Source organism: Carassius auratus, chromosome 19 (assembly GCF_003368295.1).
Source record: "Carassius auratus strain Wakin chromosome 19, ASM336829v1, whole genome shotgun sequence".
Lineage (NCBI taxonomy): Eukaryota > Metazoa > Chordata > Actinopteri > Cypriniformes > Cyprinidae > Carassius > Carassius auratus.
This window is the reverse complement of record NC_039261.1, coordinates 7,725,682-7,739,318: the sequence shown is the minus strand read 5'-3', so window position 1 is coordinate 7,739,318 and position 13,637 is coordinate 7,725,682. Positions and strand designations below refer to the sequence as shown.

The 13,637-nt window shown below is 35.3% G+C and overlaps 2 protein-coding genes and 1 long non-coding RNA gene across 4 annotated transcripts; 2 read left to right on the top strand and 1 right to left on the bottom strand.

The window, feature by feature from the left end:
• Positions 1-163: 163 nt before the first annotated feature.
• On the bottom strand, positions 164-3,485 carry ppt1 (palmitoyl-protein thioesterase 1 (ceroid-lipofuscinosis, neuronal 1, infantile)). Its single transcript, XM_026288632.1, has 10 exons — positions 3,347-3,485; positions 2,851-2,979; positions 2,079-2,188; positions 1,864-1,991; positions 1,697-1,767; positions 1,180-1,282; positions 985-1,075; positions 806-904; positions 665-736; positions 164-558 (listed from the first exon to the last, which is right to left on the bottom strand). Exons 2-10 carry the CDS (start codon positions 2,963-2,965, stop codon positions 436-438), a joined length of 912 nt encoding a protein of 303 aa, XP_026144417.1. The 5' UTR covers positions 2,966-2,979; positions 3,347-3,485; the 3' UTR covers positions 164-435.
• Positions 1,709-2,937, top strand: LOC113119296 (uncharacterized). Its single transcript, XR_003294437.1, has 3 exons — positions 1,709-1,795; positions 2,044-2,240; positions 2,823-2,937. It is a non-coding gene; the product is annotated as an uncharacterized LOC113119296 (long non-coding RNA).
• Positions 3,486-3,524: 39 nt separating the features above from the next.
• On the top strand, positions 3,525-9,584 carry LOC113119293 (sialin). Of its 2 annotated transcripts, XM_026288629.1 has the most exons (12): positions 3,525-3,706; positions 3,877-3,985; positions 4,471-4,629; positions 5,134-5,354; positions 5,478-5,711; positions 5,809-5,983; positions 6,323-6,441; positions 6,702-6,863; positions 6,945-7,077; positions 7,748-7,895; positions 8,212-8,302; positions 8,411-9,584. In XM_026288629.1, the coding sequence occupies exons 3-12, from the start codon at positions 4,533-4,535 to the stop codon at positions 8,555-8,557; spliced, it is 1,527 nt and encodes a 508-aa protein (XP_026144414.1). In that variant the 5' UTR covers positions 3,525-3,706; positions 3,877-3,985; positions 4,471-4,532; the 3' UTR covers positions 8,558-9,584. The 2 variants fall into 2 exon arrangements, with proteins under 2 accessions (XP_026144414.1, XP_026144413.1); XM_026288628.1 differs by lacking the exon at positions 3,877-3,985 and having other exon boundaries at positions 3,526-3,706.
• The last annotated feature ends 4,053 nt before the right edge of the window (positions 9,585-13,637 follow it).

Genomic DNA, 13,637 nt, shown 5'->3' with positions numbered 1-13,637 from the left:
TATATTTGGTCCTGTTGTCTGGCTCAAGCTATAGCACCAGTTTACAACTATTTGTTTTGCAAAGTATGTTTTAGTTTTGATGCATTTTAATATTAAACTCTAAATAATTAGTGTAATGGTACACTCTTTATGTGATCCATAAATACAACGTAGGCCAAAGGGGTTTTTAAGATTCAAAAGTTTTATTCTCTAACCAAAATGAACTGAAAAATAGTACACAATTAGAACAAATTAAAATTGGATTGTAACAACAAGGATGTTTTTTTTCTGATTAAATCAATCAAATAAAAATCAGATCAGTGCAATAAAACAAGCAAGACTGGCTTCATTTCTGTATATTAGACATTGTATAAGACTCAAAGGCAGTAGTTAGAAACATGCTAAAGTCAGCAGACACTGGACTATGTGTGTGTAGGATTAAGCCTGTTACTGTATTTAGCGTAGGAAGGGAAGTAGCTTTTCATTAAACCATTCTTGGGTGAACTGCAGGTGATCTCCATCATAGTCAAGAAACACAAGCTTCCCTGCAGAATCCATCTCAGCCAAACCCAGGCGATCCTGACCAAACAAAATAAAGGTAGATCAATCTCTTATATATATATATATATATATATATATATATGTATATGGGTTACATGTGTATAATGAGGTAGATTTAATTTACCTCTGTATAAATAGCACTTTCCTTTAGTGTTTCCAGCTCTTTGTCTTGACCAGGTTTATAGAAGCCAAACCACTGATAAAGACAATTAAATTAGTAATGGTTCAGTCCTCTTCTAATTCAATAAAAGAGAGGTTAATGTACCTCAGAATCCACGGGATCTACCATAGTGTCCTTCAGGAACTTAACCATGACAAACTTGTTCAGAGACATGAGATTTTTCTTGTAGGTCTCATTCACCACCTGACAGAAATAAAATTCAATTACACCACACGCACAAATATATCTATTTAAAAATAATTCTCCCTTATCATGTGGCTTACCCGCTCCTGATTGATGTCAGCAAGAAAGAGGCTGTGCTTTTTATACAAGTCGTCATTGAGGGGATCGTGCCAGTATTGTGCCTGCACCAAGCTAAAATCAAATGACAATCAATTTGCTTGACTAGTGAATGTTCAGATGTGTTACTGAAATCAGGAAATGGTCTGCTGAGAAGCCAAAAGCAGCCATGCACGCACTGTTTTTGAACTACATCGGTGTAGGCTCCTGAGTTTAACATCTTGCGAATCCACTCACAGATATGAGAGCTTTCACCAGGGCATCGTGGAAGACCGAATACTCCTGTGAAAGAAGAAAAAAGTGGAAGAGAGAATCAAATGTTTGACAAAAAAAGATATGTTTGAATCATGTGGATTTAGTCACTCAAGATTTAGTTAAATAAAGCAACAAAAACAACTATTTTATTAATTGTAATTAATTGTATTTTATTAATTAACATTTTTTATAAGATTTATTAATTAATATCAAATGGTAGCTACATATAATTTTACATGCTGTATTGTGACTGCAAATGTTATAACCTTCTCTCAAGTTATTTTATTTTACTCATTAATTTCATTTCCTGAAGCAACATAACTTGTGAAATCAAAACTGGGACGTTGTCCCACAGTGCTAACCATTTTTAGGAACAAATGTTCTGCTATTTTTAGAAAGTACATCAGCCAAAGAGTAAGCAGAGCGCGTCTGTCATATTACCTTGATGCTGCCCACCGACTGAGATGAGGTTCTTCATTGGGGGATCTGGACAGCGCTGTGCAACTGCACGTCTTACGAAACATTAAACAAGACAGGAAGGTAAAACAACATGATTAAGACTTCTGAGAATCCCTTGCATGCACTGGTCTGAATAAATAACCCCTTACAGAAACTGTGACCCCTGGGAGAAGCCCATTGCATTGTAGCCTCCCTTCAGTTTGGGGTCCTGAGACAGCTGATCACATACAAAAGACACCTGCTCATTAACATCCATGAAGAAGCCATTTTCAGTGTCCTGTAAAAAAAACAGAAGCTAAATCAGACCTTTTTATTTCAAACAACAACAGGAATGAGAAGAATGGAGGATGTGGAGCTGCTTTACCTGTACGACAGTCTTGCCGATCATCAGGGAAAGCACATATATTCCTGGGACTTCAGCTTCCATCATCTTCTTTATTGCACCCATGCTCAGTGGATTGCAACAACTGTCTCCTGCAAAAACAAATGAACAAATAACAGTGATAATTAGCATTGATCTCAGTAGGTGAGTTTCTGTTAATCTGGTAAATGTTGCATAGGTCCTAGTGTTTATTAGAGAGACAATTTAATGTTAATATTATAAAAAATAAGCAATTTTCAATCATCTGTTATGTACTACAGATGATCATGATAACCCCCCAAAATGTTAGATTAAATTAAATAATTAGGAGATATTTTACAGTATGGAATTGTGTTTTAATAATGAGGAGTAATGGAGTACAAACAAATAAAATGTCAAGCAATTATACATTAAAAAAGAAGACTTAAAAAAAAAAAAAAGATTAAAGAAGTCACTTACCATTCACAAGTTTAGGGTCAGGTTTTTCTTTTTGAAAGATATTAATGCTTGTGTCCATAAAGAATGCACTAAATACATTACAAAAAATTATTTTACATAGTATTAATTTATTGAAAATAAAATAAAACTGACCCCAAACTTTTGATGGTTAGTGTCTGTGTGTGATGCATGCAAAATATTAGTGTCCGTTTTTTATTGCTAAAGCAAGCCAGCGTATACACAAACACCATTTTGAATACTACCCTAATGATTGACACTATTTAGTGACTCAGGCCTGTTATTTATTAGCTCAAGAGCGGATGTGTGTCTCACTCACCCATGCCGTGCCATATCACCAGAGGGACTGTGGCATTATCTCCCCACGAGGAGCCACACAGCAGCAGCAGACACCCAGACACAGAGATGAGGCGAAGAGCCGCGGATAAACCCATGCTTGAGTCCGAACCTGAAGATGTGAACACATTTATTACATCCCTGTTCGCAGAAAACACTTACAGGAAGGGAAAGCACTGAAATAAGGAAGTGAAGAAGTGAAGTGGTCACCCACAATTAATTGAAGGGGCTTTCTGCGACACACTTTTAAAATGTCAAAAATATTTCCCCATAGTGCACAAACAGATCGAAAGTAAGAAGCTAAAAATAAACAGTTTCATCGCAATTTAACCATAAATGCCTTCGAAATCGTTTACCTTTTCAGCATTTGCAATTATACAACCGGGAGCCTTAATAATGCTAAGCTCAGAATTGCTATAAACATGTTTATAAATGCCTATACAAATATTTTTTTCGGTTACAAGCCATGGTGTACTTACAGCGATAACTTTCTGTTCATTCAATCACATGAAAACACAGCTTACGTCAAACAAATGCGTTTATGGCTGCAGACTTGTATGTCACAGCATTAAACCTGACACAGTCAGTCAGTCGCTCCAGAGTGTTTAGATTATGATGCTTTCCAGAGCAGGAAGTCTCGAGATGTCACGTGATCAACCAGCAGCCAGAGAACAGTCAAACCGGGAATTGTGGTTGTTTTCCTGAAAAACATTAAAACATTTTGCACTTCTAGAATTAATGGACGGTTTGTATGGCTATGGAGGGGTCGAAAACGAATCGTCTTTATTGTCAATCATCCAGCGACTGAATCTTACATCTGTTTAGGAGGCACGTTAATGGTAAGAATGAAGAAAAATAGCACCATATGTCAAATTTTGTATTTGTATAAATAATATTATTTGTGTATATAACGTAACATATAAATTAAAATCCAAACCTTTGTATCATGTTTTTACATTGAACTTAAGTTTTTTTCCCCCATGTTTCTCATTTCATGTGCTGAGTCTAGTGTTAGAGACAATAGAGGGACCAAAAAATAATAACGTGGCGGCTAGATTGACCGTGCTTTTCTGCTTGGCGGCTGGCTTAACCGCAGTAAAAAAAAAAGCTCTTGAAGGGTAAAAGAACTGAATAACATCAAACCTTCTTTTTTTCCACTATTTAAACAAGTAATATTCTAAACATATTACAGCTTTCAAATGAGGAGATTTCTGATTTATGCCAAAAATATGAAGTAGCTGTGCAGTATAACCTCTGATAGCAATAAATTATTTTACAGGCCATAGAAAAGATCTGAAAAAAAAATTTTGAAAGCTGAAACACATACATTTGCATAATGAATAATGACAGGAAAATTGGTATTTGACATGATGAATGGTCCAAACAGAAGAGGAAGACTAACAGAAAATGGACTGCTGATATCAAGCACTGATTGGTAGAACTAAACAGCAATTTATGAAAACTGAATAAATACAGCATTGATCCCACGATTGTTGATTAGTTGTTGATGAAATGGTGCCTCAGGTTTATTGAAGCTTATGGATTCTGACAAAACACAAATGAGATGAATTGCATGTTCGAAAATGTCTTGTTTGTGTTTCAGGACTTGTGGATGTCATACTTAAACTAACTCAAGTACGGTCCAAAACTTACACCTTTCCAATAATGGCAGTTCAAAGTGGTTACTCCATTAACTCGACTGCGGACGACCAGGACAGTGACACTGCACCACTTCTAGAGAAGGAAGTGGAAAAAATCACAGGTTGGTCTACAGTTTGTTCCTCCTGCATCTGCATGAAATCTGGTGCTTTGTTTTGTGCATTTAATAGGTCTTGTCACACATATGCTCCTATTCAAATGTTTGGGGTGCTAAGAATTTTTTTAATTTCTTTTTTATGCTTTTGAAAGAAATCCCTTACCAAATCAACTCACCAGTGTTGCCATTATTTTTAGCAAAATACAGTTTTCTAGTTTAATATATTAAAAAATGTAATTTGTTTCTAATTTCTTCGGATATTACTTTTATCAATGTTGGAAACAGTCATGCTATGTAGTATTTTTGTGGAAATGTGATAATTTTTTCCAGTATTTAATGTGCCCCTTGCTGAAAAAAAAGAAAAAAAATCTTGTGCACCTTAAACTTTTGAAGGGTAGTGTGCTAAGTGACTATGATCTTTACCAATTTTATATATATATATATATATGTGTGTGTGTGTGTGTGTGTGTAACTATTTAAAATTTCAGAATGTGTTTGTATGTGTGACAGTGCCTCCCAAATGCTGCTCTGTACGATGCAATCTGGCTACTATGATGTTCTTTGGCTTTGCTGTGGTCTATGGTCTACGTGTAAATCTCAGTGTTGCCATGGTTGCTATGGTTAATGACACCAATTACCAGTCATCACCCGATAGCAATATATCGAACGAGTGTCCAGTATCCACCCATACACTTGACAACAGCAGCCAAAGTTCAGAACAGCCAGATGGGGTAAGAATAAACTGCATGCAGCATTTCATGCACCAAACCTGGTGGATCTTCACATGTCAAGCATTTTTATAACTTAAAATACTTGGTTCTTGTTTGTCTCTTTATTTCATTTTCTTTTCCTAGATTCCAAGATACCCATGGGATCCCAAGACGCAGGGAATGCTGCTCAGTGCTTTCTTTTTTGGATACCTGTTTACTCAGATCCCGGGAGGCTACCTTTCAGGACGCTTTGGAGGAAGCGTGTTCCTTGGTGGTGGTGTGCTTGGAACAGCCGTCCTCACTCTCCTTACTCCACTGTCTGCACAACTTGGAGCCAAGTGGCTGTATGCCTTGCGTGCACTTGAGGGATTTGGGGAGGTTGGGGACATTTGTAATAGCCAAAAAAGCTCCACAATGATTCTCAAATAGAGGAGCTTTGAATTTGAGTCTGTATCTTTTCTTTTTGTTTGTCTAGGGTGTGACTTTTCCTGCCATGATGGCGATGTGGGCCCGCTGGGCTCCTCCACTGGAGCGGGCTCGTCTGATGACGTTCTCAGGTGCAGGCTCTAGCTTTGGGGCCTTTGTGGCTCTTCCTCTCACTGGCTTCATCTGCCATAGTCTGGGGTGGCCAGCGGTCTTCTACTCCTGCGGTGAGGGAAAATGACATTTAACTTATGGGTGCATTTATATACATAATAGTTTGGGGTCTGGAAGATTTTTGTTTGATTGTTTTGAAAGAAATTCATAGTTAAATTCTGCAAGTATTCAGAACTTGATCAAAAGTGCCAATAAAGACATTAATAATACATAAATGCTGTTCTTTTGAACTTTCTATTCATCAAAGACTCCTGAAAAACAGTATAGGCTATATTAGAGCTCTGGGGTCATATATGATATATGAAAATATTTAACAGTCCTTACTCTTGTCTTCATATTTCATGTAATATAATAGCATTGTATCTTATACATTAAAGTGTTTTTACCATCAGGAGGTGTCGGGTGCCTCTGGGCAGTGTTTTGGTTTATCTTGGTGTCAGATGAACCCCGAACTCACCCAAGAATTAGTGACAGAGAGAAATATTACATAATTAACTCAATAGGTTCACAGGTATGAGCAAATTTTATATTTGAATTTTTGACGATGTATACAGTTGGTCTCATTCTTTATTCAAGTAAATAATTCATGCTAAATATAAATAAATAACTATAATATGTAACTATAATAATAACTATAATACTCTAATATGTATTAGAATATGTTATTGAATTTAAAAATAATCCTCAAATCACATGGATTTAGAGGTTTAGATCTGCAGGTACACAAAACACAGATCTGCAATATTGATTTGATATTTTCTCTGATTTTAGGGGATGCCTCATGGTTGGTCAGTGCCTGTATTATCTATGCTGTTCTCTGTGCCTCTTTGGGCCATAATCATCTCACAGATGTGCTCTAACTGGTCTTATTACACTCTCCTCACCTCACTTCCTACCTATATGGACACTGTGCTCCACTTTGATTTGCGACAGGTGAGACAAGTTGGATATTTCGAATAAATCCGCCTGCTTTGAATCCTGTGTCACTCTCTTTGACTTTGTTTTGTCGATCAGAATTCGTTCCTCTCAGCTCTGCCGTACCTGGCTGGATGGCTGTTCTCAGTGGGCTCAGGGGTGCTTGCAGACAACCTCCTGGAGAGGGAGCTCCTGAGTGTCACAGCTGTCCGAAAACTCTTTACTTTCATTGGTATAAATATCAAATATCTTATATACAAAATATTTTTGATGACAGAGTGCATGTATAAAGTGTGGAAAATAGAATAGTTACGCTAATGGTCAAAAATGTGGAATTGTTACATTTGAAATTTTATTTTTAAACACTCTTATGCTTATCAAGGCTGCATTTACTTGCCTAGGGAAAACGGAAATATTGTACTTTGTAATGTATTGAAATATTATTAAAATTTTAATATGTATTTTTTCATTAGCCATCGCTCCAGTTTTCAGAAATGCTGATTTGGTGCTCAAGAAACATTTTAATGCTAAAAACAGTTCTGTTGCTTAATATTTTTATTGAAACTGTGATAACTTTAGGATTTCCATATTTTTGATGGAAAATAACCCATTTATTTGAAATACAAAGCTTTTGTCACATTATAAATGTCTTTACTGTCATGTTTAATTAATTAAATACATCCTGGCTAGATAAAAGTATTTATTTTATTTTAATTCAATCTTACTTTCCTCGGACTTTTGAATGATAGTCTATCACAGTTTCTATAAAAATATTAAGAATCAAATCTTCAAATTGAATATAAAAAAATCAGCATATTAGAAAGATTTCTGAAGGACAACTTGACACTGAAGTATTTCAGTTGAATGGTGTTTTTAATATTTTGATGTTTTGTGTCCCATAGGTCTGTTTCTTCCTGCTGTTTTCCTGCTTGCTGTAGGCTTCACGGGTTGTAGCGGTGTGCTGGCTGTGACATTTCTCACTTTGTCCAGCGCATTTGGGGGTTTCAGTGCTGCTGGTGTCTTCATTAACCAGATTGACATTGCTCCACGGTACAAAACCAAGACTCTTTGACTAGTTTATGTCACAAATAGTCGGTCTGCTCAAGTAGGCCCTATAGAGCTGTTGATTACATCCCTTTGTGGGCCAACTCAGAAGGACACTTCACTTTAGTTTCCCTTTAGTATTTCTAATGGGTTTTTTAATTTTTATTTAATATAATGTTTGAATGGTCATCTGAGTCATAGGACTACAAACTGAACAGCTCGGTGCTAAAATTGATGCCCATCAGTCTATCCATTAATTTACCTTTACAAACTTCACTTTTTTTGCAATATTAATATCTTCTTTTGTGCTGTTTTCTTCCAGGTACGCAGGTACACTTCTAGGAATCACAAACACTTTCGCGACCATCCCTGGAGTTCTTGCACCAATTGTAGTGGGTTACTTGACCAAAGATGTAAGCTGTGTTCTTTACTTTACAGTGTAACACTGCAGTAGTTTACAAAGAATTAATCAGCAAAAGCTGACATTTTCATATGTTCTCCCTTCCTTTTTTTGCGAGCAGTACTCAGTTACAGGATGGAGACACGTGTTCTGGTTGTCTGCAGGGGTGAGCGCCTTTGGAGCCATCTTTTACGTGATCTTTGGCACTGGAAAGATTCAGAGCTGGGCGAGGACAGATGAGGAATCTGACACAGATACACACAATTAAACATTCCAGTTGACCAATTCAGAGGGATTGGAGTTTTATCCTATACTCAAAACATGCTACCAGTCAGAAGTTTGGACAGACTTCATACTTTTTCATGATTTAAAAAAAAAGAAGTGTTATTCTAAAGACCAATATTATATATTTAAATATATAAATATATATTTTTTAAATAAATGGACCAGATAGTGACATTTTTTTTAAGTCAGTATATAATTCCCATAAGTGTTACTTTATAGCTATGATTACTGTTTAAAAAAGAAAAAAAAAAAAGAGTAGCATGTCCAAACTTCTGACTCTGATAGAATTAATACAGTTTCACTCAGGGTTTTAAAGGGAAAATTTGAAGTGCCTTAACATGTGTAGTTTATTAGTCGGGCAATATTTATTAACTGCTGAACAGTTCAGAATTAATCATAATACAATGGAATGGAAAATTCAGAGTAATTCCATGTCTTCATTTCATTCAATCTTAATCTCATTGAATTTAAAAATATACTCTGGACTCTATACTAACTTTCAAGCAAGTGTAATGTTTACTACAGTGGTGAAACAGAATAGATTTAGGGGTTATATCTAAATGTAATTACATTTGAAAATACATGTTAATAAGCACTTGAATGCATTAATAATTGCTAATGAAGTAACTGTAGTCCATTAATTGTGTCATTCAGTTCAGCACTCAGTTTATTACAGATTTACTGACAGATACAGTCGGACATGGTACATTATTGTTTTGAGTTTTTACATTAAGCTAATGCACAGTTTAATTTTTACATGTTTGGTAAGCAGCTGCAGATATTTTCCTTTTTTTTTTTTTTTTTTACAAGCTTTTACAATAAATTTGACTTAATGTTTATTTAAAACACTCAAAGTGTCATACATTAATTGAGTCACAATGGCCAGCACTTTTTCTTTTTTTGAAATGGCATGAATATCTCAATGCTGAAAATTGCCCAGTATTTCTATTTCATTTTTTTACAATAAGTCATATTCATTTGATCATGCTCAATAAATAACATTGAATTTGCTACAGTGCAGTCATTTTCCATCTGCTTTGTCAGCACTTGTTATGTGTACTTCAGTATGGATGAATAGATCATTAATCAAACATTTGTATTCTTATGTGAGAATATAGAGTATATAACCCCATCATTTTATTGGCTACAGTGTAAATAATATATAAGGTAACATTACAGTCAGCTTGTGGCATTTGGGGACTCAATTTCTCAAAATAACAGCCAGCAGATGGCGCAACACATCGATGAAGATAAATGGCTGAATTATTAGAATGCCTCAAATTTTACACCCGATAGACAGTACTGCGTGTTTAAATGGTAAATCTTAAATTTGTGTATTATTATAACTAAAACAGTCAGGGGACAATAATACCAGTTATATAAACACTGCCACTGTCTATGTCAGATAAGCTCCCAACACTTTTAACTTACCTCAGCACTGTTGAGAAAACGACCCGGATGTACATGATTGAATGCGGCAAGGTCTCACGTGCTTATCTACATGTGTGACAGTGATGTCAGCGTGCGTGAAGACTGTCATGTAACCTTACTGGGCGTTTTAACCATTTGTGTCATTGATAGAGTGCTACTTTGATGTGATGTATCGATTTTTATCAGTAAGACAGCGAATATTTGATTATTTAGGTTAGTCTCTTTAATTGTTCCAGTCGTGACATTGTAAATGAAATATGTACATGCACCCTTTCCGTATCTTTTGTGTGTGTAAATAAATGAGCGATCTTTAGTCCAGCATACCATGTGGACAAAAATAAGACTGGTAGAGTAATAAAATAACCTTTCTTGTATTTCAGTTTTACTAGCTGTTCAAATGAGCAAAGAATTTGCTCTATGAACTTGATCTTGCCCCAGAATACCCTGTTATTTTTCTCCCTGCTTGAAAGACATGGTCAAAGAAACAGTAAGGTGAACTGTAGTTCTTTAGATGTTTTTTTTTCTTTCTTTTTCTTTGACTACATACTCTTTTTTCCTTCAACAATTGTGAACCCAATAGGAATTGCTTCCTTTCATTCATGGACATTTGCATTTTCACCAAAGGTCTGAGACAGACCCATGGGGTTCTCACACAGTTCCTTGACCCCCACTCGTTTGCATTACACCTTAAAAATGCAAAACACATTTTTGAGGGGATTTGCAAGTGTAAGTTTATTGCCTTGAGGGGGAGGTGGAGGATTTCTCCATTTAATTTCAACAGTTTTTTGTTATTTTAAAAAGCCTTCAGGTTGGTCTAATATTTATGAATACATTTTAAGGTTATTTCATTTCAAGTCATTTTAGGTTTAAAAGACTTATTAAATGCTATGTTGTTTTTAAACATTTTAGAACTAGAGTACAATTATTTAATTGAATGTTAAATCATGTAGCCGATTTCAAAACTGATCTAAAGCTAGAGGTCTGAAGGATTTTTTTTTTAAGTTTTAGCACTTCTGAAGGTGCACAGCATTGCTATCATCAAAATACTTTTTAATTTACATTACATTTGCATCTATCCATTTAGCAGATATTTTGGTCCAGACTGACTTATGATCATTTGAAATATCAGTATTGTTGCAATACCAAATTTCAAGAGTAAACTGTAATACACAGCTATCTTGCAGTGAGGTCTGCTCTGTGTTTGAGCCTTGAAGGAAAAGTGATCAGGCCTTTCCTTCTGTATTGCGTGACCAAACAGTGAACTCATGTCAGACATGGACATTGATTCATGGCACAAATTCCCCATGCCCTCCCCCACACTTGTTGAGTGCCTGAGATAGAAACCAAATGGCAGTTATCTGGACAAATAGATATTAAGCCTGTTAGCAGTGCGCTGCTACATGAACCTGGTAAACAGGCCAGACCAGATCAAGAGTCACCACCGTATACAAAAAGACAAATGTTTGAAGAAGGGCAGGATATGCTGAGGTGTGTTTGTAAGTCGGGGTGGGACTTTAGACAGCTGTGCTGTGAGTAGGAAATCATCTTTGGTGGGTGTGTGTGTGAAGAAAATAAGAAAGAAAGGTGGGAATCACTGCAGTTCACATAGCACAATCATATGCCCGCTTTTTCCCTCAAATTCTGTGGCATCTCTTTTTGACATCACTCTTGTCATTTGACTTGTTGCTTACTGCATAATTCTATTTACTTCATTTTCTAGTATTACTGGTAAAGAAGACCATGATAATGACTGAAGAAACTTTTCAAAGGATTTGTTTGATTATTTGCTTGATCTGTAGGTTTGGGTTGATGTAATCAGAGTTGTTTGGTCTTTTTTGTTCAAGTTGCCTGGAACTTCTTCATTTTACATTTACTTACATTTATACATTTAGCAGATGCTTCTATCCAAAGTGATTTTTTTTTTTTTTACCAGTATGTGTGTTCCCTGGAAACTGAAACCACAACCTTTTTTTTACATTGATAGAAATTTAATGAGAACATTTGATCTACATTTGATCTACAAATGCGGTGGAATCGACAAGAGAAACATTTCACAAATGTTTAGTTTATTAATTTGTATGTTTTTTTAAATTGTTATAATGTGTAGTGTACAATGTATTGTTGACATCTTTTTGTAGACACAAATGATATTAAATTCCATTATGCTCCTGTACTTTCACACACTTTATTACAACTGATGCATTTAGAAAAAAAATAGTTTATACTGTACTGGCCTGCATGTTGTCTCATTATTATTAATGTACATAATTCATCTTTTTATTTATTATCTATTGACTGTGCAAACCATTGCTTGCATCAAGGACATTGGCCAAGGACAATGACAACAGTACACTGTTAATGCAATTATGTCTTGAGTACATTTTACTCAAACAGAAAATCAATCCATATCACTGTTTTCTGTGTAATCTTTTTGAAGTGGGTTATGTGTAACCAGTAGTGGAAATGCCTATATTATTATATATATATATATATATATATATATATATATATATATATATATATATATATATATATATATATATATATATATATATATTTTTTTTTTATTATTATTATTATTATTATTTAAAATACTTTTATTTTATCTGTTGTGTCCCCATTTTGCTTTTATGACTGCACCAATTCTGAGCTGCATGAGCTCCACAAGTTTATGTAAAACTGGATGATCATGTTTTGCGGCATGATTTGAGAAAAAGCCAAAGAGCAAATTGTGCTTCAATGGAGGCAAAAACATCAGACTATCTGTACAAAGTAGTTTTCATGTAACAAAGAATCTGAAATAGATGCAGAATCTTCTATGGTTTTTCTAACAATTATTTTGTCCATTCTAGGATGTTTTAAAACTATAATACTTAATGTATAACCAGGTGTGAGTATTTATTTATTTATTTTTACATTTTAATGAGGTCCCTGACTTTTAGACTCCAAAGCATGCTGCTCTGATTATCACAGTATATGTCGTCTGACTGTGTGTGTGTGTGTGCTGCTGCTGCTGCTCTTGAGTGAAAATAGCAGCTGTCGACTGAGCATCTGTTACCTAGAGGTAGAGAGAGTTGATCGGAGGTTCAGGGGGAGATGTCAGCTCTTTGAAATAAGCCTATGCGTAATCTAAGGCACTGAAGGCCTGTAAGACACTGAGAGGAATTAAAGATTCCCCACACTCTAAAAACAAAGAATACTGAATGCATGAAATGCATACAAACTAAGGGAAATTAGGAAAGTTTCACTGCCTCTCCTGGGCTTATGTTTCAAAGTAGGATAGTTTGAATCTCACTGTTCGGCAAATAGTCCTATCTGATTGCATTTGAATCTGAATAGATGATCCACTGGGTGGAGATGCATCTGAGACAACAAACCTGAGTGCCCTTATCAACTTTGAGCTGCTAGTAAATTGCTAACTAATCTGCATACAGACTAGGCTGATCACATTGTCTCCGGGGTGAAAGACCATTTGTTTCATAAAATAAAATACAATTCTGATTTCTTCACATTCTTCTAAAACTGCTGTGAATAAAAACATGTGAACAAAGATGTCATGATAGTGAGAATAAGCACAAAGATGAGAAAGAAATGAGAAAATCAACAGCTTACTGGTTATATTGTACACAGAG

What these genes read in the sequence shown, in the direction of transcription:
- LOC113119293 (XM_026288629.1), top strand. Translation starts at nt 4,533, where the DNA reads ATGGCAGTTCAAAGTGGTTACTCCATTAACTCGACTGCGGACGACCAG. An exon ending in GTTCAGAACAGCCAGATGGG is followed by an intron (nt 5,355 to 5,477) that starts GTAAGAATAAAC and finishes TTCTTTTCCTAG; the next exon opens with ATTCCAAGATACCCATGGGA. An exon ending in TCCACTTTGATTTGCGACAG is followed by an intron (nt 6,864 to 6,944) that starts GTGAGACAAGTT and finishes TTTGTCGATCAG; the next exon opens with AATTCGTTCCTCTCAGCTCT.
- ppt1 (XM_026288632.1), bottom strand. Translation starts at nt 2,965, where the DNA reads ATGGGTTTATCCGCGGCTCTTCGCCTCATCTCTGTGTCTGGGTGTCTG. An exon ending in ACCGATGTAGTTCAAAAACA is followed by an intron (nt 1,076 to 1,179) that starts GTGCGTGCATGG and finishes ATTTGATTTTAG; the next exon opens with CTTGGTGCAGGCACAATACT. An exon ending in CTGACATCAATCAGGAGCGG is followed by an intron (nt 905 to 984) that starts GTAAGCCACATG and finishes TATTTCTGTCAG; the next exon opens with GTGGTGAATGAGACCTACAA.